This window comes from Pleurodeles waltl, chromosome 2_2 (genome assembly GCF_031143425.1).
Source record: "Pleurodeles waltl isolate 20211129_DDA chromosome 2_2, aPleWal1.hap1.20221129, whole genome shotgun sequence".
NCBI lineage: Eukaryota > Metazoa > Chordata > Amphibia > Caudata > Salamandridae > Pleurodeles > Pleurodeles waltl.
The window spans coordinates 157,791,308-157,816,858 of NC_090439.1; the positions used below are offsets into that span (position 1 = coordinate 157,791,308).

Below are 25,551 nucleotides of genomic sequence, written 5' to 3' on the forward strand. Positions count from 1 at the left end.
AAATGTAGTCAGTGTATAGAAGCCTGGCTGTCTACAGGTAGCTGTAGGCAGAGCAGCCAAGGCTGAACTAGGAGACATGCAAAGCTCTTGCAATACCACTGTAGTCAAACAATACTTACACACAAGAAAGACAATACTCAGTGTTACCAAAAATAAAGGCACTTTATTTTAGTGACACAAGGCTAAAAATATCCTAGAGGCTTTACTCCCTTAGGAGGTGAGTATTATACATAAAATATACACTAGTAACCCAAATCAGGTAAGTAAACAGTCATAAAATATTTATAAACCACATACTAAAATAGTGGAATGCGAATGTCGGTTTCCCACCTAGGCAAGAGTAGTGTGTAGAGGGGCACTGAGAGTGTAAGGGAACACCACTGGTAAGTAAAGTACCCCACCTCAGATCCCAGGAAAACAGGAGTAAAGTACAGCATGTTTCCTCAGCGCACACTAGAAGTTGTGATAAAGAATTATGCAAAAACCAAGCAAGACTGCAAGACACCAAAAATGGATTCCTGGACCTGAAGACCTGCAGAGAGAGGAGACCAAGTCCAAGAACAGCTGAAGAGTCCAGGAGTAACAGGAGCCCCTGCTAACCTGGATGAAAGTGCAAAAGTGGATTCTCTGGTTTGAAGAAAAAGTCAGAAAGGCACCAAATTAGACAGCTGTGGGTTCCTGCCTGGTGCAAGAGATGTCCCACGTCGAATGGATGGATGCAGGCTGGTTTTCGTCGTTGGATTCCACCAACAAGGCTAGTCTCACGCAAAAGATGCGTTTGTCGGGAAAAGGTGCTACCTGGACCCAGGTGGGACCCAGGTGTCTCAACTCGGACTGAGGAGACAGAGGGGGCTCTCAGCACTTCAGAGAGCCCTCAGAAGATCAGGGAGCACCCACAGGAGTCCCAGGACACGAGGACAAAGGAGTTGCAAATCGTGGTCGTCGCAGCACTACACAAAGGGATCCCACGCCACCGGAGAACAACTCAGGGAGCTGAGCGTCGCAGGATAGAGTGCTGGGGACCTGGGCTACACTTTGCATGAAAGACTCCTTGAAGAAGTGCACAGAAACCCTAGGAGCTGCAAAACACGCGGTGAACAGGGGTACAGTCTGGCTCGGGAAGGCAAGCTCTTACCTCCACCAAATTGGGACAGTTGGCCCTTTGGACAGTCAGGGTCACTTCGGTTCCCCACATGTGCTCCAGGATCCACGCTCATCGTCAGGAGAGGGGACCCAGAGTACTGGTCATCGCTGCAGAGAGGTGCCTGCTGAAGCAGCGAAGTGACTACGTCACTCCAAAGAGATTCCTTCAGTCCTTCTTGTGTAGGATGAAGACAGGAAGTCCTCGGAGCATGCACGACTTGTAAACTGTTGCAGTTGCTGGCTGGAGCTGAAGTTACAGAGTTGCAGTAGCCTTCTTGGATACTTTTTTGCAGTTGTAGAGTTCCTGGAACAGTTCTGGGGTTGATCAGACGGTAGAAGGTGAAGCAGAAGTTTCAGAGGATTCCTGCTGGAGTCTTGTAATCCGAATTTGAGGAAAAACCCAGAGGAGAGACCCTAAATAGCCCAGAGAGGAGGATAGGTCACCTAACCAGGTAAGCAACTATCAGGAGGGGTCTCTGACGTCACCTGCTGGCACTGGCCACTCAGAGGCTCCCAGAGTTCCCTGACCATCCTGAAAACAAGATGGCAGAACCCAGGGACACTCTAGAGAGGCTCTGGGCACCACACATGGGGTGGTGATGGACAGGGGAGTGGTCACTCCCTTTTCCTTTGTCCAGTTTTGCGCCACAGCAGGGACTGGGGGTCCCTGAACCAGCGTAGACTGGATTATGCAAGGAGGGCACAGTTTGTGCCCTTCAAAGCACTTCCAGAGGCTCTGGGAGGATACCCCTCCCATGCCTGTAACACCTATTTCCAAAGGGAGAGGGTGTAACACCCCTCTCCTAAAGGAAATGCATTGTTCTGCCTTCCTGGGTTTGAGCCGCTCAAGCACCAGGAGGGCAGAAGTCTGTCTGTGAGGTGGCTGCAGCTGGGTCTGCAGTGGAAACCTCAGGAGAGCTAGATTGGCAGTACTAGGGGTCCGTGGTGGAGCCCCCAGGTTGGATGGAATTGCCCCCCCCCCAATACCAGAATTGGATTAAGGGTGCAATTTCCAGTTCCTAGACACCTCACATGGCCATATTCGGGGTTACCATTGTGAAGCTACATGTATGTATTGACCTATATATAGTGCACCCTTATAATGGTGCCCCTGCACTCATGAAGTCTGGGAAAATAGGCCTGGAAGACGTGGGGGCACCTCACACACAGGTACTATTGCACCTAGCCTTCAGGGCCCGAAGATTAAATATATAGGTGACTTATAAGTGACCTGTTGCAGTGAAAATGGCTGTGAAGTTGTGCTTACACTATTTCACTCAGGCTGCAAAGGCAGTCCTGAAGGAAGTGTTTGTATGAGCTCCTTATGGGTGGCAAAAGAAATGCAGCAGCCCATAAAGACGTCCTGGAACCCAATGCCCTGGGTACCTAGGTACCATATACTAGGGACTTATAAGGGGGGTCCAGTATGCCAATTTAGAGTGGAATACTGGGTTACCAGCATGCAAGCACAAATTTGGAATCAAAGAGAGCATAAGCACTGGAGCTCTGATTAGAAGGACTACAGTGGCACAGTCAAGCATACTGACAAAACAGTAAAACAAACTGACATGTAGCCCACAAACTATGAGCACTGGGGTCCTGACTAGCAGGATCCCAGTGAGACAGTAAAAACACATTGGCAAACAGGCCAAAAATGGGGGTAACCATGCTAGAAAGAGGCTACTTTCTCACACCACAGACAACAGTTTCTGTGATAATGGAGACTCCTCCACCAACAGCTTCACCAAGACCTACCTTACATTTGGCGCCAGGTTTTGAAGACCTCAACAGAGAGAAGTTCCTCACACCATCCACTACTAAGGCAGCAACTCCTTGACTTTTCAAAAAATACAAAGCTTCAGAACAAGATCCTATCTACCTAAGCCAGGATCCCAAACCAGACTTGGTAATAATCTCTGCCGTAAGAAAGAAACATTCTTTGGCTTCAGAGACTTCAGTCCCTACTGAAAAGGAGAGTAAGAGACTGGATGCAGTAGGAAGAAAAATATGCAACTCTGCAGCCCTCTCTTTTGGGAATTCTAGTGCATATGCCCTATTGGCGAGATATGTTTGAGGGCTATGGGAATCTCACTGCATATACAGATAGTCTTCCTAAAGATAGGAGACAAGATTTTATGAAGATTGTACAAGAGGGATAGTCTGTCTCAAATCTGTCTCTCAGCGCATCCAAAGGTGTAGCAGATCTGTCCATTACAAAATTCTGCAATGGCATATCTCTTTGCTGATTGTCTTGGCTTAGATTGAGTTCCCTGAAACCGGATGCTCAGTTGAAAATCATGAACCTTCCTTTCACTAGACCAGTCCTTTTTAGCCTTCACACAGATGGAGAGAGAGAGAATGAAGAAATAGGCAGAAACCCTTAAAGCACTGGGTTTAGAGGAAAGGAAGAAGTTCTGTTGTTCTCAAAACTGTTGCAACACCAGCAACAATTCCAGCCTAGGAATTATCGAGAAAGACAGACAATTGTCATGCATGCTTTCTTCACAGAATTGGGGTCTCATTTACAAAATCTCACAGTACAAGATCAATTGACGCAAAAAGAGCAATTGTACCACATACATGTTCTGGAACTGAAGATGGTCTACCTAGTTCCGAGGGCTTTTGCACCTTCTTTAATGACCAGCAGGATACTTATTCAAAAAGACAACACCACAACAGTTACCTAAACAAGCAAGGGGTACTAGATCAATATTGTGTCACTGAAGCTCAATCAATCTGGCATTGGTTACTGTCAAGAAATATATTGATTGAAGCAATTCCATCCAGAATTGTCAAGCACATCTACTACGCTAACGCTTCAAAGACAACCACGAATGGGAATTAAACAATGTAGTTTTATTAAGTATTTTCCAAGACTGAGGGTTTCCCCGACATAGACTTGAAGAGAAAACACAAAATGCCCAAACTTCACATTGGGAGTGTGGGAACTAAACTCTTTCGGCAATGCCCTTTTGATCGATCGGTTGAAAAGTTCTCTGTGTGTATTTCCTCTCATTCCCAAGAGTATTAATCAAGCTCAGTGCATCAGATTCCCTAATGATTCTAATAGCACCAGAGTGGCCCAGACAATGGTGGTATCCAGCTCTACTTCACCTCTCCATCCGATTTCACAAGAAGTTGCTGGAGTTTTCAGTTTTACAGTGCTTCTTAAAACTCCTCCTGCAGTGTCACTTCAAAGACGTTCCTTGCATCCATTTAATTAAGACCTCTGAACGTGCTGGCTACAGATGTCTAGGTTAATGATAACTAAGGAGAGTTAAATACTTTTTTGGGATTCTGGGGCTCCTTGTGGGCCCCTATAACATTCGTCCCCACCACCTGTGTACTCGTTTTCTTGCACACTTCAAACGTTGTTCTGTACCAACTGTTTCTTGTGCCGCCACACTGTTAAGTGCAGTACCTGTGTGAACCTTAATTCTGAATTGTGTCTTAAGTTATGAAGCATTAACAACTGCTATAAGACATAAGAGCAAAACCAGTCTTAAGCTGATTCTTTTTTGCTCTGACAAGATGAAGGTACTATACCATTGACATGCTGAATGCTTACTACAGTGTAGTTACTAGAACAAATCCTATGTATGTTTTATTTCCTGTTGAATACTGCCATTCATTTGAATTAAACATAAATGAAAAAAACTGCATGTATTTTAAGTTGATGGAAGAGCAAAGAATAACAATAGCCTTGTGTTCAGGGCAGCGTAAGAAGCTGTCACTCGTATGAGACTGCACAATAGAGGGGAGAATCTCCATCTGAAAAGATGAGCAGTATGACTAAAAACAGACGCCTCTTGTGTGCCTTATCTTATATCCCTATACCACTTTCTTCACTCTTTGCTATCAGCACGAGCACTGTCTTGGATGTCTTCCACACTGTTAACAGGGAAGGAGAATGGTGGGATTCACATCATTCCAGAAGCAACATCTGGACCTCCAGGTTAGCTGTGACTTGGGTATGTCACCCAGAAACCCTCTCATCAGAACATGGAGAGTAGAGAACAGAGGCAAGTAAATGTTCTTGTCAGTGACAGAGTATATCAGAGGAAGGCTCAGAGGACAAAGAAGGAATAAACCTTCCCTAGATGGATCCCATTGAAGCAAATATCTTTTAAACACAGACATGAAAGCTGAGAATGCACCAATCCCATGAGTGCTGGTGCTACAGTAGAAGCCTATGTCTTTAAAAGATTAAGACAGAAGAAGACAGAAACTGAGGCAGTCTTCCACTGAAACGGTTAGATGACTTCCTAGAGCCGAGACAGATGTCTTAAAGGCCCATATGTATGAAAGTTCCATTTTGCATTTCCTAAATAACTAATCCTAAGAAATCGCTATTTGGGAAATGCAAAATGGAACGTAAGAAAACTGATTTTCCTATGGAGATGCTATCGCTATTAGAAAATCACAATTTTAGAAATGATAAACCATTCGTACCTGGGAGCCTTAGGCCCATAGTGACGAATGTTTTTGCATTTAAAAACTTGAGATTTCCTAAGAGGAATTCACAATTTTGAAAACACCTTAAACATACTTACCAAGAAAGTGGTGCTCATGTACAGCGCTCCTATGCCCTTGGGCGAGTGAGAGCTCTATATGGCACTGTAAAACTGCATTTTGGTGCTTATTTGCAAATTGTTTCTGGTTACCATCAGATTAGATTTATTAGTAATACCATTTCCTAAATGCCCCTTTCGCATTTAGGAAATGCTATGTACATGTGGTTTGGAAACAGCAAATAAGAAATCCCTATTTAGGGTTTCCTTTTTTGGTACCCAGTAGAAATCGCATTTTGCAACTGCGTTCCAAGCTTCTGTACTAAGGAAATGCTATTTAGCATTTCTTAATGGCCCGAAATAGCGATTTGGTCCATTAAACAAATGCTAAATAGCTTCGCACATATGGAACTAAAAAACTGCAACAATGAAGATAAGAATTCCTCGAACCGAATAGGGCTAGCAGGAGGTGGAATTGTGTGATTACCTTCATTTTTTAAGAGAGAGAGGACTACGAACAGGACCTTTTATTACTTCTAAGGGATGTGAGAAAACTCTGAAAGGTGCTTCTTCTCCTTTCTGTAACCCAGAGATCAACACTATTATGGCTGCTTCCATGAGGGCAGCAAGTTCAGAACCCACATCCCTCTTTATGATCTTAGGCAAGGTGTTTATGATGGCTAATAAATTCAGGTTTAGACAGTATTTGCAGGTTCCAAAGTCATTGCCAGGGTCCAGGGAACACATACATAAGTGGTGAAAACCTGCCACCAACATCTTGCATCTGCAAGCCATACACAATTTAAACTTGACTCAAAAGGTATAAAATAATAAGAAATAGCAATATAGCACTGAGAAACACATTGGTCCAGATGTGTTGTGCACATAGGCACAGCCAAAGGTACCTCTCCTACAATTCCAGCCCTGGCAGTTCTATCACTCTTCTGGCCATATGCTGCAGAGAATGAATTGGCCATGGGCATCATCACTTTTGCATAGAAGCCTTGTCGGAAATGGAGGAGTTACTTACCTTGCGATTAAACATCTTTTGAATATCCAAGGAACCGATCTGGAAACCTTTCAATAGCTTTCAATCGCCATTGGACGAGGTGCTGGCTCCACATTGGAGCATTCAATAGCACACATTTGAGGCGAAATAATGATACCAACATCAATAAGATAGGTGCAGTTTTCCATATTTTGGAGAGAACGCAGCAACAGGACTATTGGTATAAACAGTCATTCGATGGGGAGGTGGGTGAGTCAGTGAGGAAACTGCAGGTAGTGACAGTACCCACCTGAGAAAGCATTACCGAAGGTAAGTAATCTGGACTTCTGATGGATACTTCTATCTGCAGATTCCTCAGCTTTTGAATGGATTCATCAAGCAATCCGACACCTGGAGACAGGCTGGCTATACATGGCTGGTTATACCAAAAAATCCTTTCTTGGGATCAAGACAATGACGTCTTTCATCCTCTATTTAGGAGCAGGGAGCGCAGAAAGTGCAAAGGGTAATGGAATGACCTATGTGGAAAAGGGTAACCACTTTAGACAGGGAGGCAGCCCTAGTTTTTAATATCAGTTTGCCAGGGAAGAAAGAAGTGAAGGGAGGTTTTGTGCTTAATGCGTGAAAGTTGCTTAGGTGACTTGCTGGAGTGATAGCGATTAAGGACCTTGTCTTAAATGTTAGTAAATGTAAAAGTTTCCAAAGAGGGACTCATCAGGAAAGTAAGAACCAAATTGAGATCCCATTGTGAAATAATAATGGAAGTAGGAGAATACTTGTTTGTGAGCCCCTTCAGGAACCTCAAAACAATGGGAGATTAAAAAAAGAGATGTTTAATTGGGTAAACAGAGAACAGCCGATGAGATGACAACCTTTAATATTACCAACAGTGCCGGCCTGCTGGGCTAGCATGAGTGCAAAACCAAAAATGTCAGTCAGGTGATCCTTAGGGGGACCTATTGATTAGTCTGCACATCGTTTAACAAATTTGGTCCATAGTCCAGATGAACAGTTTTAATGGAGTGTCTTCTAGAAAACAAACTAACCTTCACCACTTCTGGGGCCAAAGAAAATAATTCAGGTTGCCCTGCTCAATCTCCAGACATGTAGTTGGTGGCTCTGGGAGCCAGGATGTAGGACTTGCCCCTGCAAATGTGAGACAAGGTCCACCATGTGAGGGAGACGGAGCAGAGGGCACAGTGAGATGTGAATGAGGTCTGCTTATCACACCCTTTGTGGCCAGTCTGGGGCCATTAGGATTATTTGGGCTCAGTCGAGTCAAGCGTATCTTCCTCAAAACAAAAGGACTCAAGGAAATGGGAGGAAAAGTGGAAAAGAAGAGGAAGGTTTCATCTGAAGTGAAATGCGTCCACTAATGCTCCCTGTGTCAGATACTGGAGAGCACAGAATTTTAGGGTAGTGAGAATTCTCATGAGTGGCGAACAGCTCTATCCGAGGAGTCCCAACAGCTACAAAATGTTACGGGCTTCCACCAGATGAAGATGCTACTCCTGGCCGGCATGGGGGTGCCACTGAGACTGTCCAATGGCATGCTGAGCACTTCAGCTAGGTGATTTGCTACCAAGTAGGGAGTATGTTGGTTAAGATTAGACCGCATGATCATGAATGAAGGGAAGGAACGCCTTGAAAACCAAACATATTGCTGCAATTCCAACAGATTTATGTGCAAAACGTATTATTATGGGCTTCAAAGTCCTCTGAGCTTCAGTTCCTCCAGATGAGCTCCCCACTGTGATCACTGTTGCACATGGAGGGTGAAACAGTTTCCCTTGAGAAAGGTTGGTGGTCACAGTCCACCACTGCAGATACGCTGCAGTGCTCCAGGAGATCCGGGTACAGTTTTGCAGATCTCTGTTGCATTGAAACCAATGCATGTGGACGCACCACTCAACGGTCCTTCATGTGCCAGCATGTATGGGTGACCAAAAAAATGTAAAAGAACATAGAAGTCTGGCAGATCAAGCAGGAGCAAGATCATCAGGTCAGGGATAACAGCTCATCCTGAAACAGCAGAATCATAGACTGGATATCTTGAATTCTCTGAGGAAGAAGGAAAGCTCGACTCAATACAGTGTCTAGTATGGCCCAAATGATAAGTATGCACCAAAGGCACTATGTGAGATTTGGCCCTTTTTTTTTTTAAACCATTAATTTATTCTTTTGCCAGCACTTTCCCAGATAAAGATAAGACAAAATATTTTCTTATCTCATCCCTCTATGCCTATTCCTCTATACTCTCCCCTGTCTGTGTACATGAAAGTTCTTAGGAACATGAACTGTCCACTTATGCTGCTCTCCCCATTGCATTGTTTTTCTAGTATCAATTTTCACATCAAAAGGGAATGCAAAAGTGTAAATATTGTGCTCTCATCATATCTCGCAAATCTATGTTTATACAGTCTAATGTCTTAACGATATTCCTCCACAAATGCATTAATCTCTTCAAATAAATGTCCACTTTAAACAATTTCTAGCTCACCCATCAACATTTCAATTTGTTTTTACATATTTATAAGAGACTTTTAAATGCTTTATATTTTTTTTTACACTTTTATTGAGTATTCAGTAATTATATACAGCAGTAATAATAAAAGATTAAGTGGTTGAGCACACTGACAGCATCAATTACAACAGGGGCATCTAGAAGCAAAAGTCTATCAGGCAGTGTAACAGAAGTGTGAGAAGACATAAATTGGGGATTAACTACAGTAATAAAACAGTTGATGACACAGGCTCATTTGGTAACGCATTATCTGGTAGAGACTCTATCTAGCTGCAGACTCCTTACTTTCAGAATTTCCTGGCATCAGCTTGGTATCCTGAACTTTTGCAGAGTAATACCCTTGCGCGCGCCGTCGGGTGATGTTGTTCTGATCCACGTGGCATCCTCAGCATTGTTGGAGCCATCTGTGATGTCACAGTCACCTATAAAGACACCACCCAGGTGTGCGTACGTCAGTTCCTTTTCCACAAACCTCCATGCCAGAAGCGCAGAGCCATGGAAAGAACTAACAGTTCGTGTAAAAAAATATGCCCTGAAAGGGACAATCCCTAACCATAGCAGAAGGGTCAGCATAGCGGGGAGGTATGGGTAGGTGTAAGGAATCTACAGCAAGATAGAGTCTCTACCAGATCATGTGTTACCGAAATTAAGTAACTTTTTTATCTAATAGAGACTACTAGCTGCAGATTCCTTACCTTTAGAATAGGTACCCAAGCCATAACCTCCTGGCAATGGGTTGCGGACAGATCTTCTCACACTAAAAAGTCCTGTAGGAACGAACGGGCAAAGTGCCCGTCTCTATGGATCTGATTGTCCAGGTAGTAAGGTCTTGCAAACTTGTGCAAGGACACCCATGTCACTATCTGACAGATGTCAATGACTGGAACACCCAGTGCTAAAGCAGTGGTAGCAGACTTGCCCCGGTGTAATGAGCCCTCAGGCCCTCAGGAGGCTGCTTCTTGGCCAGTGCGTAGCAGATCTTAATGCAGAGAATGACCCAGGGCGAAATAGTTTGTTCTGCATTGCCCGACCTTTCTTTGCTACCACGTACCCCATAATTTGGTCATCCACCTGGATTTTGTGCGGACAAAGTAGAATGACAGCGCTGTTTTTGGGTCCAGCAGGTGGAGTCGCTCCTCTTCTTTAGAGAGATGCGGTGGAGCAAAGAAGGCAGGCGGGGTGGTGTTCTGACCCAGGTGAAATGGGGTCACCACCTTGGGGAGGAAAGAGGTACGAGCTCTAAGTACTACCTTGTCCAGGAACATGGTGAGATACTGCGATTTAGATGAGAGAGCCTGCATCTCATGCACCCTCCTGGCAGATGGTATTGCCACCAAGAAGGCTATCTTGATGATGAGCAGCCAGTGGACAGTTGTGTAATGGTTCAAATGGAGCAAAACAAGGCTCCATAGATCTTTCTGTAAAATAATGTACAAAGCGTTTCCAACAGCAGCCTGACTGGAGGATGGATGCTCATTTTCAGAAGCTAGGGATACCAGACTCTATGTGCCCAGTCTGGTGCAACCAGATCACTTGGGCCCTGTCCTTCTTGATAACTCTGGGCAGAAGTGGTATGGGTGAAAAGACATACAGGTGGTCTGAGCTCCACTCGCGACGAAAAGTGTTACAGAGTGCCGCCTTGGAATCTCCAGCTCGCAATAGTGCTGACATTGTGTGTTCTCTCCGGAGGCGAACAGTTCTAACCAAGGCTCTCCCCACTGCTCAAGGAGTCCTTGTGCCACCTCCAGATGGAGACACCACTCGCTGTCCGCTAGGCATCAACAACTGAGTTAGTCTGCCCTGGTGTTCAGAGAACCTGCCAGGTGTTGAACCACCAGGGTAATGTCCTGCTGTTCCAGCCATGCCCAGAGACGTAAGACCTCTTGACAAAGGGTCCACGACCCCACACCACCCTGCTTGTTACAGAACCACACTGCTGTGGTGTTGTTCGTAAACACCTGAACCATCTTCTCTTTGACAACAGGAAGAAATGCCTTCAATGTCAATCGGATCGTCTAGAGCTCCAGTTGATCCTCTGATCTTTACTTCTCCCAGATGGCCGCTCCATCCCAGAAATGACACACTTGTCACTACTGTACATTCTGGTTGGAGAAGGGAGGGGAGTCTGCCTCTGACTCAACTGCAGTTCACTAACCACCACTGCAGATCTTTTGCAGTTCTCTCCGAGATCTGAACCTTGTCGACGAGGTTTCCCTGATGCTGTGCCCACTGGAACTTCAGGTCCCACTGCAGAGCCCTCATATGGCATTTGGCATTTTTTACTAGGAGGATGCAAGAGGCCCGAAACATCGGACTCATAACCTGAATATCCTGGACTTGCTGCTTGGGAGGATAGGCCCAAAACTGCACTGTGTCCAGAACAGCGCCAATGAAAGGGAGCATCCAAGCGGGAGTCAGGTTTGACTTCGGCACGTTTATAGTGAACCTCAGCTAATGCAGGAGGTTCGCCGTAGTCTGAAGGTGGGTGACAACAGCCTAGGGAGAAGCAGCCTTCAACAGCCAATCATTGAGGTGGGGGAAGACTGAAACCCCTAGCCTGCGCAGATGAGCTGCGACCATCGCCATCACCTTGGTGAACACGCAAGGGGCGCTTGTGAGGCCGAAAGGGAACGCAGTAAACTGAAAGTGCTCGTGGACCACCTTGAACCACAGGTAACACCTGTGGGCAGGCAGGATGGGGATATGGAAATATGCATTCTCCAAGTCCAACAGTACCATACAGTCTCCTTGGTCTAGGGCAGACAAGACCTGAGCTAGAGTGAGCATTTTTTATTTCACCGTTTGAGGAAGAGATTGACGACCCACAAATACAGAATAGGGTAAAGGTCCTTGTGTTCCTTTTGGGTATGAGAAAGTAGTGGGAATAACAACCATATTTGACATTGGGACCCTTTTTATGGCTCTCTTGGCTAAGAGAGACACAAATTCCTCACAGAGCAAAACCAAGTGATCCTCGATAAGTTGTTCTTTTGGTGGTGGGATTGGAGGAGGGAGAGGCTGGAAGGGGAGTGTAGAGGCTGTGGGTCCGTGTTATCAGAGGGGAGACATAAATAACCTGACTGGAATCCCAATATGGTTGCAATGAGGTCCTTTTATTAATAATTGAACTTGTTTTGTTGTTTAAGGTGTCTTTAAAAGAATGTTATCCTTTGCTCTTCTTTGCCTTCTTCCCCTGGTTTCCTCTCTTCTTCCACCTTTCGTTGTTCTTCTTCTTTAGTCTTTTTCTACTCTTATTCTTTTCTTTTTACAGGATGTTCTCTTTGGCTGAAGACTCATCGGTGTCAGGAGGCGTCAGTAGGAGCCCGTCAGCCAGAGGAAAAGAAAGATGAAGAAAGAGGTAAGTGGGTTGGTCTGACTTCGTCCTACCAGGGTTAGTAAGGGAAGGTGCGGAGTGATGGGTCAAAAGAAATAAGAACAAAATATAGTGGTTCGCACCAGGATTCTCACCACGGTGTTATAGTGTCTTGTGAAGAGCACACACTTTCCCTATTATCAGACTCACGGCCTGTTATTGTCACAGTGCTCATTTCCCTCGCCATGTGCTTTGTGAGGGTTAGGGCAACAAAAACGAAATATATATAGGAGCGCCCACTATATCTCTTGGTCAAATAGGTCCTCAATCCCTTTACGGTCATGCGTTTATTTTTCCTCCTTCCTTTTCACCGTTAATCCCTCACCGCCCGCCTCCCTTTCCTGCCGCTGAAATATATTATCGGACTTCGTAAGTAGGTACGTACCTGCGATAGCCACGTCCCTCCAGGTACGTGGCAATAGTTTCCATCCTTAGTCAGGCTGGCCCGTATCAGGTAGGTCGTCTGCCCTTCTCCCACATTGGTCTTCTCTTAGTTTGGCCTCCGTGTCTCCTCCTGTCTCGGCGTCCGTGTCTCTACTTGGTTCTGGTCCCGCGTCTCCACTGCGTTCTCCTGTCCAAACTTGTATCCGGGTACCGAGTCCCTTTTCAGTGTTCGTTGTTGCCCGGATATCCGGGTTTGCTGAGGTCATCTCGCTTCCTTGTCTTTCCTTGGTGGCCCCAGGGTATCGGTCGGACGGTCCGGGGTCGTGATGCGGGAACAGGGTATCCGTGACCCAGTTACAGCGAGTGAATAGTCCTTCTGTATGATCTGTAAGACCCATTTGTCCATTGGACCGCCAGTGAGGGAGATGAAATTGAATACTCCCTCCAACTGGACATACCTGGTCTTGCACAATCACACTAGGAGGGCTTGGACATTGTGGAAGTAAGGGGCAGGGTCTCGGTGTCATTAGTGCACAGACGAAAAAAGCCTAATCAAAAAGTTTGTAAAAGGTCCAGCAAAAAAGACAGAGGGTAGCTCTATTCCAGATCTTTGCTTTACCGACGCAGAAGGAAAATAACTGACATATGTGCACCTGAGTGGTGCCTTTATAGGTGACAGTGACGTCACAGATAGCTGCATGATGCCACCCGGCGGCGTGCGCAAGGGTATTGCGATGAAAAAGTTCCAGATTCCAAGCGGACGAAAGGAAATTCTAAAAGGTAAGGAATCTGCAGCTAGAAGTCTCTATCAGACGTAACAGTACAGTTAACACCAATTGTACATTGGCTGGTAATACTCGATCGTCACAAGATTGTGGGTGGTAAGGCCACTGCCTATGATGATCCCATGCCCTTCCGTAAGACCTCAGTTGGCTGCGACATCAGGAGCTGGTTTGGCCATTCCTCCAACCTCTACATCTGAGCTTTCTGGCGCTACATTAATGACATTGTGTACATAAGCCTGACATGGTCCTCAAATATCATGTGGACAGCTGCAGATGGGGAGCAACTCCCTATAAACATCTGATTGTGTGTTGCAGTAAGTCATTTTGTTGTGCCATTCATTCAATGTTGGCATTGGAGCACGCGCCTAATGAATGGCCACCCTGCACCTCACCAACAACAAGCCAATTGCCACCAACTTTTGATCTGTGCTAGGTACATCCCAATCATAAACTAATAGGGCCAGTAGTAGATCCATAACCAAGATGCCCGCTGTAATGCCCTCTGGGGCTTGGAATAGCTCCTCCTAGAAGTCCTGGATACCTGGGCAATACCAATCCAGATGTGCAAACCCAGCTTCATCTACCCTACAACGCATACATTGTGCGTTCTCACACAATCCATACTTGGCAAGTCTAACCAGCATGTAGTACACCCTACTTATGTATTTGAAGTGGATTAGTCTGTGTCTACTATTTAGTGAAACCGACTGTGTGACCAAGCAACAATACTGCCATTGTTTGTCTGTAATGTTGATGCCTAGGTCCCTTCGCCAGTTCAGGCTCGCCTTCAACAGGCCTGGTCTACGGGCCTCCTGTGTTAGTGCATAGATTCTAGTCACAATATGGACAGGAGTGGGTGATTGTAGCAAAGAGGACAGTGCCCATAGCTGAGGGGTTCCTGTAGATCCTTAACAAGGAGCTTGAGCATAGTCTGTCTGGCTTTGTAATAATTAAAATACGTTAATGCAGTGGTTGCAGTGGGTCGGACGGGGACCTTGTCCCAACTACTCATCACTCTCCCTCATAGAAATCTCCCATAGTGTGTATATTAAAGGAACTAAAGAACTGCACAGCACCCTTTTCCTGCCACAGTGGAAACCATAGGCACCAGTTCAACCGGGCACAGGGGGAGTACAAAAGTGCACTAGCCTGATAGCTGCAAAAGGCCCAGCCAAGAGCAAATTGTGACTTTTAAGGAGCCAAAAACGCAGTGACAACACACCGGTTTAGAAAAGAGTACCTGTGGCAGGGAGAGGAGGGCTGCCAATGCACGTTCCAGCCATAAGTGGGGAAGATCCTGAACATCCCATGATCCATGCACCCATTAATGAGCAAAACTACCCTGCACTGCATTAAAATAAGCTTCAAGATCAGGGATATTCAACCCACCCATATCATCTGGTAGTGTTAGATTTTCCCAGAGTACTTGCGGTTGTTTCCCCCACGAAGCCTGGCTGATCATAAGTGCCCATAGCATGTCCCAGACTGATCCTGGCAGCAGGAGTGGTATGTTCATATCAGGAACAAGAAGCAAGGGAGTAATAACATTTTCATAATGGCCAATCGACCGGACAGGGACAGTGGTAATTGGACTGTGGCTTTACTGTCTTTGAATCTTTACAATGCTGTGTCTGCCTTAGCACCAAAAAGAAAAGCCTAGTCTGGACGTCTTGTGAAAAAGTCTGTGTTTCGTAACCAGGCATGTTGATGCAGTGAGACAGGTGTTTCAACTGCACTTTCTACTGAGTCTGGCATATACAGGCCAGATTGGATAACCAATTTTGAAGTAGCCTACCCATCTCCTATTAAATATGTAAAATGGGTTTGGAGCTCATATGACAAGTTAGAGATGACTGCTTGAGCAAAGTCAATCAAGGGATTAACATATCTGCCCTGGAGGCAACTGGCATTGATGGATTTAAGAGCTACACTTCCCACCAAAAACATCTTTTTGGTGTAATCTTCCACCTATTTTACCTCTTAGGCTGAGTGGAAGGATCCAGAAGTCAATTTAGATAAGCAGGAAGCTTGCACTACCAGACCATTGTTATTTTTCAGGAACACTCAACAGTAGATAGATCCTTTTGATGATCTGAAACTCTGACGGAATATAAACCTCTTTAATCACCCTCTGTGCTTCCTTTGAGTGGTAGGGCACCAGGGGACCAGGGGAGGAGACTCCGGCTGCGGTGGTGCCAAAGGTGTTGGAAAAAAGGCCTGTTGTAATGTCAGAGGGATCAACGGATTTGTTGGTGTCATTGATTACTGTGTCAGAGAGATACTGTGTTTTGACGATGTCATTGATGAAGTTAGAAAAGGCAGCTGAGGTGACGTCTGGCATCAGAGTTGTCAGTTCCAGGATCGGATTCGTCCAGGCCACCAGAGGCAATGGCAAAAATGGTGTGAAGGGCACCAAATGATAGTGTGCTGGCAGGCCGCCCACAGAATAGGCTATTAGTGCCACGGGTCTAGTCAACATACCAGAAGGGGGCATAGATCTAGTAAATATGTTCAACATTGCATTTAGAAAGAAGGTTCCAAGTGCTGGAACTCCGGGTATGTTTGTCCAATCTGTAATCATGGGATAAGCCACACAGGTTGAACGGTGCCTGGATTCAACACCCAGTAAAATGAAGCCACAGGCATCTGATTCGATGGAGTCACATGCATTGGATCTTCTTCAGATGGCTGTTTCAGGAGGCTGAGGCAAAGTCACAGGCCTTGGCGGCTTCCTTCTGGAGGCAAGATGTTGGGATTTGTACCACCTCTTTTTTTTGTGCTTATTTTTCGAAGATTTCAATGAGGGTGGTGATGGAGACTTAGGGCCTCAATATGAGTTTGGTCGGAGGCCTCCGCCCCCCAAACTCATACAGCCACTAGTCTGCCATTGCGAGCGAAACCCCGCCGTCCCTTTTTGAGTTTCCCGCTGGGCCGGTGGGAGGAAACAGTGTTTCCACCCGCCAGCTCAGCAGGAAACAGGCACGTAACATTGCAGCCGGCTCATAATCGAGCCGGCTGCAATGTGGTTGTGCGGCAGGTGCAGCAGCACCTGTCGCGCATTCCACAGCCCGTAATTCGGGCAGTTGGATGCACAACAGGGCTGTGCATGGGGGCCCTGTGCACTTCCCATGCCAATGCCCCCATTCCGCCAGCCCTTCCATGGGGGTGTAACTGCTATGGAAAGGCTGGTGGTATGGGGACTCGTAATCCCTGGGGCAGCACTGCTTGCAGCGCTGCCCTCGTGGATTACAACCGCTGGGACCGCTAGGCACCCGCCAGCCTTGCCGTGTCGGGCTGTGACGGCTCCGCCACTATCATAATGTGGCGGTCAGACCGCCACGACTGCGGGAGTCCGACTACCACCGTGGGTCTGGCTGTCTGAAGACCGCCAGACTCATAAGGCCCTCAGATCTCAGATGGGGCAACCAACGTACCCGGTGTTCATCTTGTGCTCTGTCCATTAAGATTTTGGCTTCTTTCAGTACCTTGGGATGCATCTTTTAGCAGGACTCATAAGTGTCAAAGTTGTGGTAGAATCTAAAGCAGCAGATGGACATCTGATCCTCGAAGTCGTGACATGGATTTAAACTGGGTCATTTCAGAGGCGACATTGTGGAGAAAAACTGCATCTAACTATATTTTAAAAAAGTAATAAGTTTATTAAACATCTTACCTGTAAACATTTCAATCAAGAACTCATCTACTGGAATGTCACTGGCTGAGCCTTCATACAGAGACACAGAACATATCAGCTTTGCTAGATGGTTGCAAACTGTTTGTGGAAGTTTAAACCAGGTCTGCTGACCATCCTCATTCTCCTACATATGTTGGCGGCCTTTGATGCAATCTAACACTTGCTACTTCTTAAGGGCCTTAAAGACAGTTTTGAAATATTGCAGATCAAATTTGCCCGACTGAACTAAAGTTGAAATTTTAAATAACTATGCACAAGAAAACAATAAGGGCCTACTTGTCTCTCATAATCAACCACTTAGCTATGAAAATCCACATAATTGTGTTCTCTCTCTAATCTTTTACATGAGGTCATGTGCATTTGTTAATAGAAGATTCCAGACGGGATAATACATGTATCCTAATAATATTCCACTGGGGGCATTACCTAGTCTCTAAGAATGAAACAAGTAATTACAGTTCGAATTTGCTTTGTCTGTCAAACACTTTTTTTACTGCCTGATTCCCTAGGGACTTCAAATATCACGAGTTGCGTCTTAAGCTTTATTCTAAAATTCAGGAACATGGCCTCTGACAATTCTGTTGCAAATGTTCAATAAGATTTAAAGTAATTATATTATTTGGAAATAATGCTCATTTCTGAGGTCCACGGTGTTGGCCTTGATCTCAGGGCTTTGATAGACAACAGGTTAGTCTCTTCACTTTACATTACCAAGACAATGCATATGGAAGAATGTCTTTAGAATCCTCAAAGATGTTCAATCTCATGCCTTCAACGTTTATTCATCTATGTATGGATTTGACCTGTTTATGCTACCTTTAGCAATAATGAAAGTCACTTGAGGCAAGAAATCAGCCCAAGTAAACAAACTCAGAATACAGCTGGTATACCTTATTTATTTGTGACTATCAGTGGCTATACCAAAATAGTGATTGAATGAAAATAATACTCTGCACGTAAGTCCATTCTAAATATTCAGTTATTTCACCAAGTTAGTAAGAGAGTTTTGATCTATATTTTAAAATGGACCATTTATGTAAACAGGATTTGAATAAGAACATACAGTTTTAGCCATATTTATTTCCCCATGCTGTATAAGAGGTTTGTGGCATCTGATAATCAGTTGCAAACAATTAAGCGGCATAGGTCTCAATAATCAGCCACTCACACACTGAGGTGCAGCTGGGCACAAGCTTGTGTATTTACATTGTACAATTTGTAAATGAGAGGTATAGACTTCTGATAGGTAGTGGAAACCTAAAATGCACTTTTAGATCTGCCCTAAGATTGACACATCATTGTCCCCTACTCATCAGCATAAAGTAGAATGGAGAAGCTACTGCTGTCTTGCCAAAGTCTCTGATGATGCTGAACTTGTCAGGAAATACTCAATGTGCTTTCTGACTTTATTTCCTGTACAAAACTAAAAAGCAAATTAACACATTTGAATTAAAATTTTGAGAAATTCTTACAAAACAAACAAAGATAGTTTTCCCCAATCAAACATTTCACAGTAAACTCTTATTAAGTAAGAGGTGCATACCGATCTGATGTTTGTCTGAAATGAGGGATTGGTGGTGGAGGTCGAGTTTGCATCTCTCTCTCAAGCACTGTCATAAGTGGAACAGACGGGCACAATGATTTTCCTCTGGAACAAAAATGGCTAATCAGTGCGCAGTTATGAATAAAAACATAAAATGTAACTATTACGAAGATTAAAATTATTATTATAATTATGAGATTTTCCCAATGGCTTAATTTGTAAGCAGTAATACTGATTAATAAGAGCTCTGTACTCAATGCCTTCACATTTGTGTGGTAGGACAGGCGCAAATGCTACCATGACACTTCCCAAACTAACATCCTGTGGTTTCTCTCCACATATTATTGTGCTTCCACTAACATTAAAGAAATGCACGATGAAGTTATCCAAAACGAAGGTACAGAAATACAGAAGCTTTAGATTACAATTAGTAGCAGCATATGTGAATATAAAAGGCCCGTAGTAAACTGGGAAGCTAATAAAAACACACACACTACTAATAAAAATTACACAATGTGGGCAGAATGTGACAGCTGGTTGTAGTTGAATAACAAGTTACTAACCTTCTGAAACATCTTATTGAGTAGAGAATCTAGCCACAGATTCCTTACCTTAGGATATTCCTCAGGCATCGGACAGAATCAAGAAACTTTTTGAACAGTACCTCTTTGAGCCAGTCGGTGGCATCAATCTGGCTCTGTGGCGTCCACACCAGGATTGACGTGAACGGTGCCCTATATAGGTGCCACCCTGGTGTGCTGACATCAGGTTCTTTTTGTGACACTTCTGCACCAGAAACACAGAGCCACTACGAATGCTGATGTACCAGTCCACAGAGCGGGGATGATGGGTGGGTCAGTAAGGAACCTGCGGCTAGATATAGGGGGTTATTCCAACTTTGGAGGAAGTGGTAATCCGTCCCAAAAGTGACGGTAAAGTGACGGATATACCACCAGCCGTATTACGAGTCCATTATATCCTATGGAACTCGTAATACGGCTGGTGGTAAATCCGTCACATTTGGGACGGATTACCACCTCCTCCAAAGTTGGAATAACCCCCATAGTCTCTACCAGATAAAGAGTTATCGAAGGTAAGTAACTTGTTCATCTGATAGAGACTTCAAGCTACAGATTCCTTTCCGCAGAATAGATACGCAAGCACTTCCTCCCCCGAGGTGGGTCTACAAAATAGATTTAGACCAGGAAGCCTTAGAGAACAGAACAGGCAAAGTGCCCATCACAATGGACATGGCTGTCCAGGCAGTAATGCTTGGTGAACTCGTACAGACAGACCAGCATTGCAAGCTGACAGATGTCCATGACAGGGACTCCACAAACTAACACAGTGGTTGCAGCCTGCAAACCTGCAAGGGGTTGCTTCTTGGCCATTGCACAGCAGATTTTAATACAGAGTATGATCCATCTTTAGATGGTTCTTTTTTGCACGGCCTTTCCTTTCTATAATCCAGCGAATCAAATGAAGAGTTCATGGTTCCAACACTGTACCTTAACACAATCAATGTAGGACAATAACACATTTTTGGGTCAAGTCTATGGAGTCTCTCCTCCTCTTTGGATCGTTGTGGTGGAGAAAATAAGGTCAGCATTGTAACTGAATCTGGGTGACGAGGAAGGGTGTCACCACTTTCGGAAGAAAAGAGGCATGAGTTCTCAGAACCAGTTTGTCTGGAAAGAATGAGGTATATGGAGGTGGCACAGATAGTGTCTGCAGTTCGCTAACTCTCCTGGCCGATGTAATGGCCACTAGAATGGCAGTTTTAATGGTCAGAAGACATAAAGGGCAGTTCTGCAGAGGGTCGAAGGGCAAGCACATCAAGAAGGTTAACACCAGATTGAAGTACCACTGGGGGGTGATGAAGGGTTTTGGAGGGAACATATGTTGTTTAGGAACTGAGTCACAAGAGATGGCTTAACAAGAGGTGCTTACCCAGCAACTGCAAGAACACTTATATGACCAAAAGATACCCTGTAACTGTGGCTAAATCAAAGCCCTGCCGGCCTAACTAAAGAACAAATATCAGAACCTCTGACAAAGGTGCAGAAAGGAGATCCACATTTTTGGCAGTACACAAAGCCACATATTTCTCCCAAAGGCAGACGTATACCATCTTAGTTGAGGGGCATCCGGGTGCCAGAAGGACGAGTTGCTTACTTTTAGTAACACCTTATCTGGTAGAGACTTTGGCTGCAGATTCCTTACCTTTGAATATTCCCCAGGTGTCAGGCTGGATCCAGAAATTTTTATGAGCAGTCCCTTTATGCATCAGTAGGTGGCATCGTTCGGATCTGTGCGTCGTCATCAGCAGAATCCAGCTGGAAGTGATGTGCGCGAAGCCTACACAGGTGCCATCCCAGTGTTGTAACCTCAGTTTTGTGCTGACTTTTCTGCAGCAGAAGCACACAGCCATGCCGAGGTATAAAACCACTATGCCAGAATGGGGTCCTCAATGACCTCTTGAAGTAGTTGTCACAGTTCACAGAATGGGGAGGATGGGAGGGTCAAGGAATTTATAGTTAGATTCTCCACCAGATAAGACATTACCAAAGGTAAATAACTTGTTCATCTGACAGAGACTTCTAGCCATAGATTCCTAACCTTCGAATAGATAAAGCAATAACTTGTTCATCTGACAGAGACTTCTAGCCATAGATTACTAACCTTTGAATAGATAAAGCAACCTCTCCCACGAGGGGGGTCTGTGGACTGTTTACGACAAAGGACCTGAAGGACTAGACCGGCGAAATGCCCATCAGGCCTGACCCGACTGTCTAGGCAGTAATGTTTGACAAACGTATGCAGCGATGATGGATGTCCACAATAGGTACTCCACGAGCTAAAGCCGTGGTTGCAGCCTTAGCTCTGGTGCAAGAGCCTACAAACTTTCAGGGGGTTTCTCTTTTGCCCAAAGTGTACTAGATTTTAATACGGAGTAAAATCCGTCTGGACATGGTTCTCTTGTGCACTGCTTTGCCTTCTTTGCTCCAACAGAGCCCATAATTGTCCACTCAGAAGCCTTTACTATCATCACAGTAAAACAATAACACTCTTTTAGATCCAGGCGGTTAACTCTCTCCTCTTCTTTGGAAGGGTGAGGTGGAGAAAAGGAAGTTGGAAGCCTCATGTTCTGTCAGATAAGAAAAGGTGTCACAATCTTGGGTAGAAAGTAGGCACAGGATCTAAGGACCAGCTTGTCAAGAAAGAAGGTAGTATACGGAAGGCTAACTGAGAGCACCTACAACTCACTTACCCTCCTGACAGATTTAATAGCCACAAGAAAGACCGTTTTCATAGTGAGTCTATAAGGAATATAAGAGCTAAATTAAGGTCCCATTAGGGCATAATGAAAGGTGTAGGTGGAATAGAGTGTAAACCTTTCAGGAAACGTGTCACTTGACGGGTGACTTGAACAGGTAGGATTGACCTGGCAACCACAAGAAAGCAGAGATGGCCAAAAGGTACCTTATAGCTGTGCCCAAAGCAAGGCCTTGCCAGGTTAATGACAGCACAAACAACACAACTTCAGACATGGGTACAGACAAACAAGCCACAAACCCGTCCCATCGTCAGGCGTATACTGTTTTTGTGGAGGGATGTCTGGCTGCCAAGATGACATCACACACTTCAGCAGAGAGGCTGAATACTCTCAACTGTCTCAGCTCACTCTCTACTCTAGAGGGTGGAGAGAGTGCGCCGGTTTGGGTGGAGAACCCTGACCTGTTGCTGTGACAGGAGGTTCTCCCAAAAGGGCAGCCTTATCGGAGGACTGATGCTCATGCTCAGTATTTTAGGATACCAGACTTGGCTCTTCTTGCCCAAACTGGAGCCATACGAATGACCTGCACCTAGTCGGTCCTGATTTTCTTGAGAGCTCAGGGTAGAAGTGGCATTGACAGAAAAGAAGCCTGAGTTCCACTCAAGATGAAATGCGTCTCCAAGCAAGAGTCTCTGTGGAAATTCCAGCGCGCAGAAGTACTGACATTGCAAGTTCTCGATGGTAGTAAATAGATCTAACCAATACTCTCCCTAATCTCAGAAAAGACCTTGCACTACCTCTGGATGGAGACGCCATTTGTGATCTACAAGGCATCAGGGGCTGAGTTTGTCCACCCTGGGATTTAAGGAGCCTGCAAGGTGCTGCAGACTACAAAGATGTCCTGACATTTCAACCATGTCCAGAAGCACAGAGCTTCCTTGCACAGGGTCCAGGTCACTCTGCCCTGTTTGCTGCAGTACCACATGGCGGTGGTGTTGTCCGTGAACACCATAAAAAGCCTTTACTTGATGGATGGAAGGAAGGATTTCAATGCAAAGCGCATCGCCTGCAGCTACAAAAAGTAGATGTGAAGTCAATAATCTATCAGAGACTAGAGTCTCTTTTTCTCCCAGATGGCCACCCCGACTGAGAAGGGACACACCTGTCACCACTGTGAGCTCTGGGAGGGTAAGGGAAAGGGGTTTGCAGTTCGCTCTGATATCTGGACCAGGTCGGAGAAATTTCTCTGATGCTGAGTCCATTGGAACGTCAGGTCCCACAGAGGAGCTCACATATGCCAACAAGCATATCAGCAGGATGCAGGAGGCCATGAGGCCCAGCAGCTACAGAATCAGTTTCACTGAAATCCAAAATAGAGGCTGAAACATCAGTATAATAACCTGAACATCCTGGACCTGCTGCTCTGGAGGATAAGCACGAAATTGCCAGAATGGCTCTAATGAATGGGAGCTTCTGAGAAGGAGTCAGGTGTAACTTCGGCATGTTCACAGTGAACCTCAGCAAAGACAGGAGATCCACTGTAGTCTGGAGGTGGGAGATGACTGCCTGGTGGAAGCCTCCCATCAAGGTAGGTAGAAGACTAGAACCCCAGACCTCTGTAGGTATACTGCAACCACTGCCATCAGTTTGGTGAACACCTGAGGGGAGCTTGTGACACCAACAGCAAACTGAAGATGCTCATGGCTCACTTTGGACCCAAGGTAATGCCTGTGGGCAGGCGAGACAGGAATATAGAAGGCGGCATAGCGTCCAGCGTTACTATCCACTATCCAGGGTCTAGGGCAGACAGAAACTGAGCTAATGTAAGCATCTTGAATTTCTCCTTCAGGAAGAAATTGAGATGGCATAGGTCTAAAACAGGGCAGAGGCCTTTGTTCTTTTTGAACACCAGAAATCAGAGGGAATAAGAACCACGGCCTACTTCTGATGCTAGTACCCTCTCGAACTTCCTGATAGAGCAAGGTGAGAATGTCCTTTGTTAGCCGGTCTGAAAATTGTGACATTGGCAGCAGGGTTTCTAGGGTAGAAGCGGAGTAATTCCAATGAACAATTTAGAGTATCCACTTGTACGATGTTATGGACTGCCAGAGGGGCAGGTAGTGTTGGAATATGCCACCCAGTGGTTGCCTGTGATGGAACAAGGGCAAACTTAAAGGGTGGTGGACTGAGTTGACCTCTGACTGGGTGTCCCAAGAGACCTGTTGGAACTGTGTCTGTGGTCAGGAAATGACTGGTGAGCCTGTTGGTGTTTGTGGCTGGGCACAAAAGAATGTTGCTGGTAGCTGCTCCTGTAGCCACCGAAGTAGCAAAATGCAGAATGGGGTTGGTGTAGGCCCATGTAGAGGCCCAACTTTAAAGTGCTCCAGCACTGAATATGCCTGGTCACCAAAGAGGTGGGTGCCATTGAAAGGCATGTTCTTAGGAGATGATTGGTCAACCGCCGAAAAGCAAGCAACCCTCAACCAGGTTTGGCATCCGAGTACCTCTGACAACGCAACTGCTATGTCTATGCAGTGGTTCCCAACTTTTTGACTGCTGTGGACCTCCACTTTTTCATTACTGGAACCCGGGGACCCCCAGTGAATCATTATTAGAATCCAGGGGCTACAATGAGTCATTACTGAAAGATGAGGACCATATAAGTTAACATTATTAAATTTTCTAAGCAGTCACAGACCCCCCCCTGAAGAGGCTTTGCAGACCTCCAGGGGACCCCAGACCACAGGTTGGGAACCAGTGGTCTAGCGACTAAGTTGTACTCAGGCTGCAGCAAATGGTGAACTTTGCTGCATCTGTGCCGTAGGCAATAGCCTGTGGCACTATGGTTTGGGCCTCTTCTGAGACCATGGGCAGACTTGTGCAACTGAATCGTGAGTCTATCAGCCCAAAAGTCACGCAGTGGTCACGCACCGCAGTGCAAGACTAGAGGAAGAGAGCTTTCTCTCGACAAAGGTGTCCAGCCTCTTGGATTCCCAGGGACAGGGTTGACTTTAGATACGGAGGCCAAGACAACCAGACTCTCCGGGTGGGTTGCAGGGTGAGAAAAGCTGGGTATCCAGGAGCGGGCAGGTGGTGGTGGGCAATGGTCTTGTGCACAGGTGCTCCTAAGCAGACCTTGGCCCAGGCCCCTAGCAGGACATCAGTTAGGGCTTTGTTAAAAGGGAGGAGAGGCTGTGTGTGTGTGGGGGGGGGGGGACTCCTGGCTGAAGCAACACAGTCAAGACATTTGTCTTGACTGCCATTGAGGGCAGATCACAGGCTTCCACCAGTTCCTCATTCTAGTTGTC

The 25,551-nt window shown here is 45.6% G+C and overlaps 1 protein-coding gene across 1 annotated transcript in view; it reads right to left on the bottom strand.

Moving 5' to 3' along the window:
- The window catches only part of NFX1 (nuclear transcription factor, X-box binding 1), a 1,141,187-nt gene that overhangs the window by 95,044 nt on the left and 1,020,592 nt on the right, over positions 1-25,551 (bottom strand). Inside the window, exon 23 of the mRNA XM_069219549.1 lies at positions 18,967-19,071. Within this exon, the coding sequence (XP_069075650.1) occupies positions 18,967-19,071 (105 nt within the window). The remainder of the gene's footprint in view (positions 1-18,966; positions 19,072-25,551) is intronic.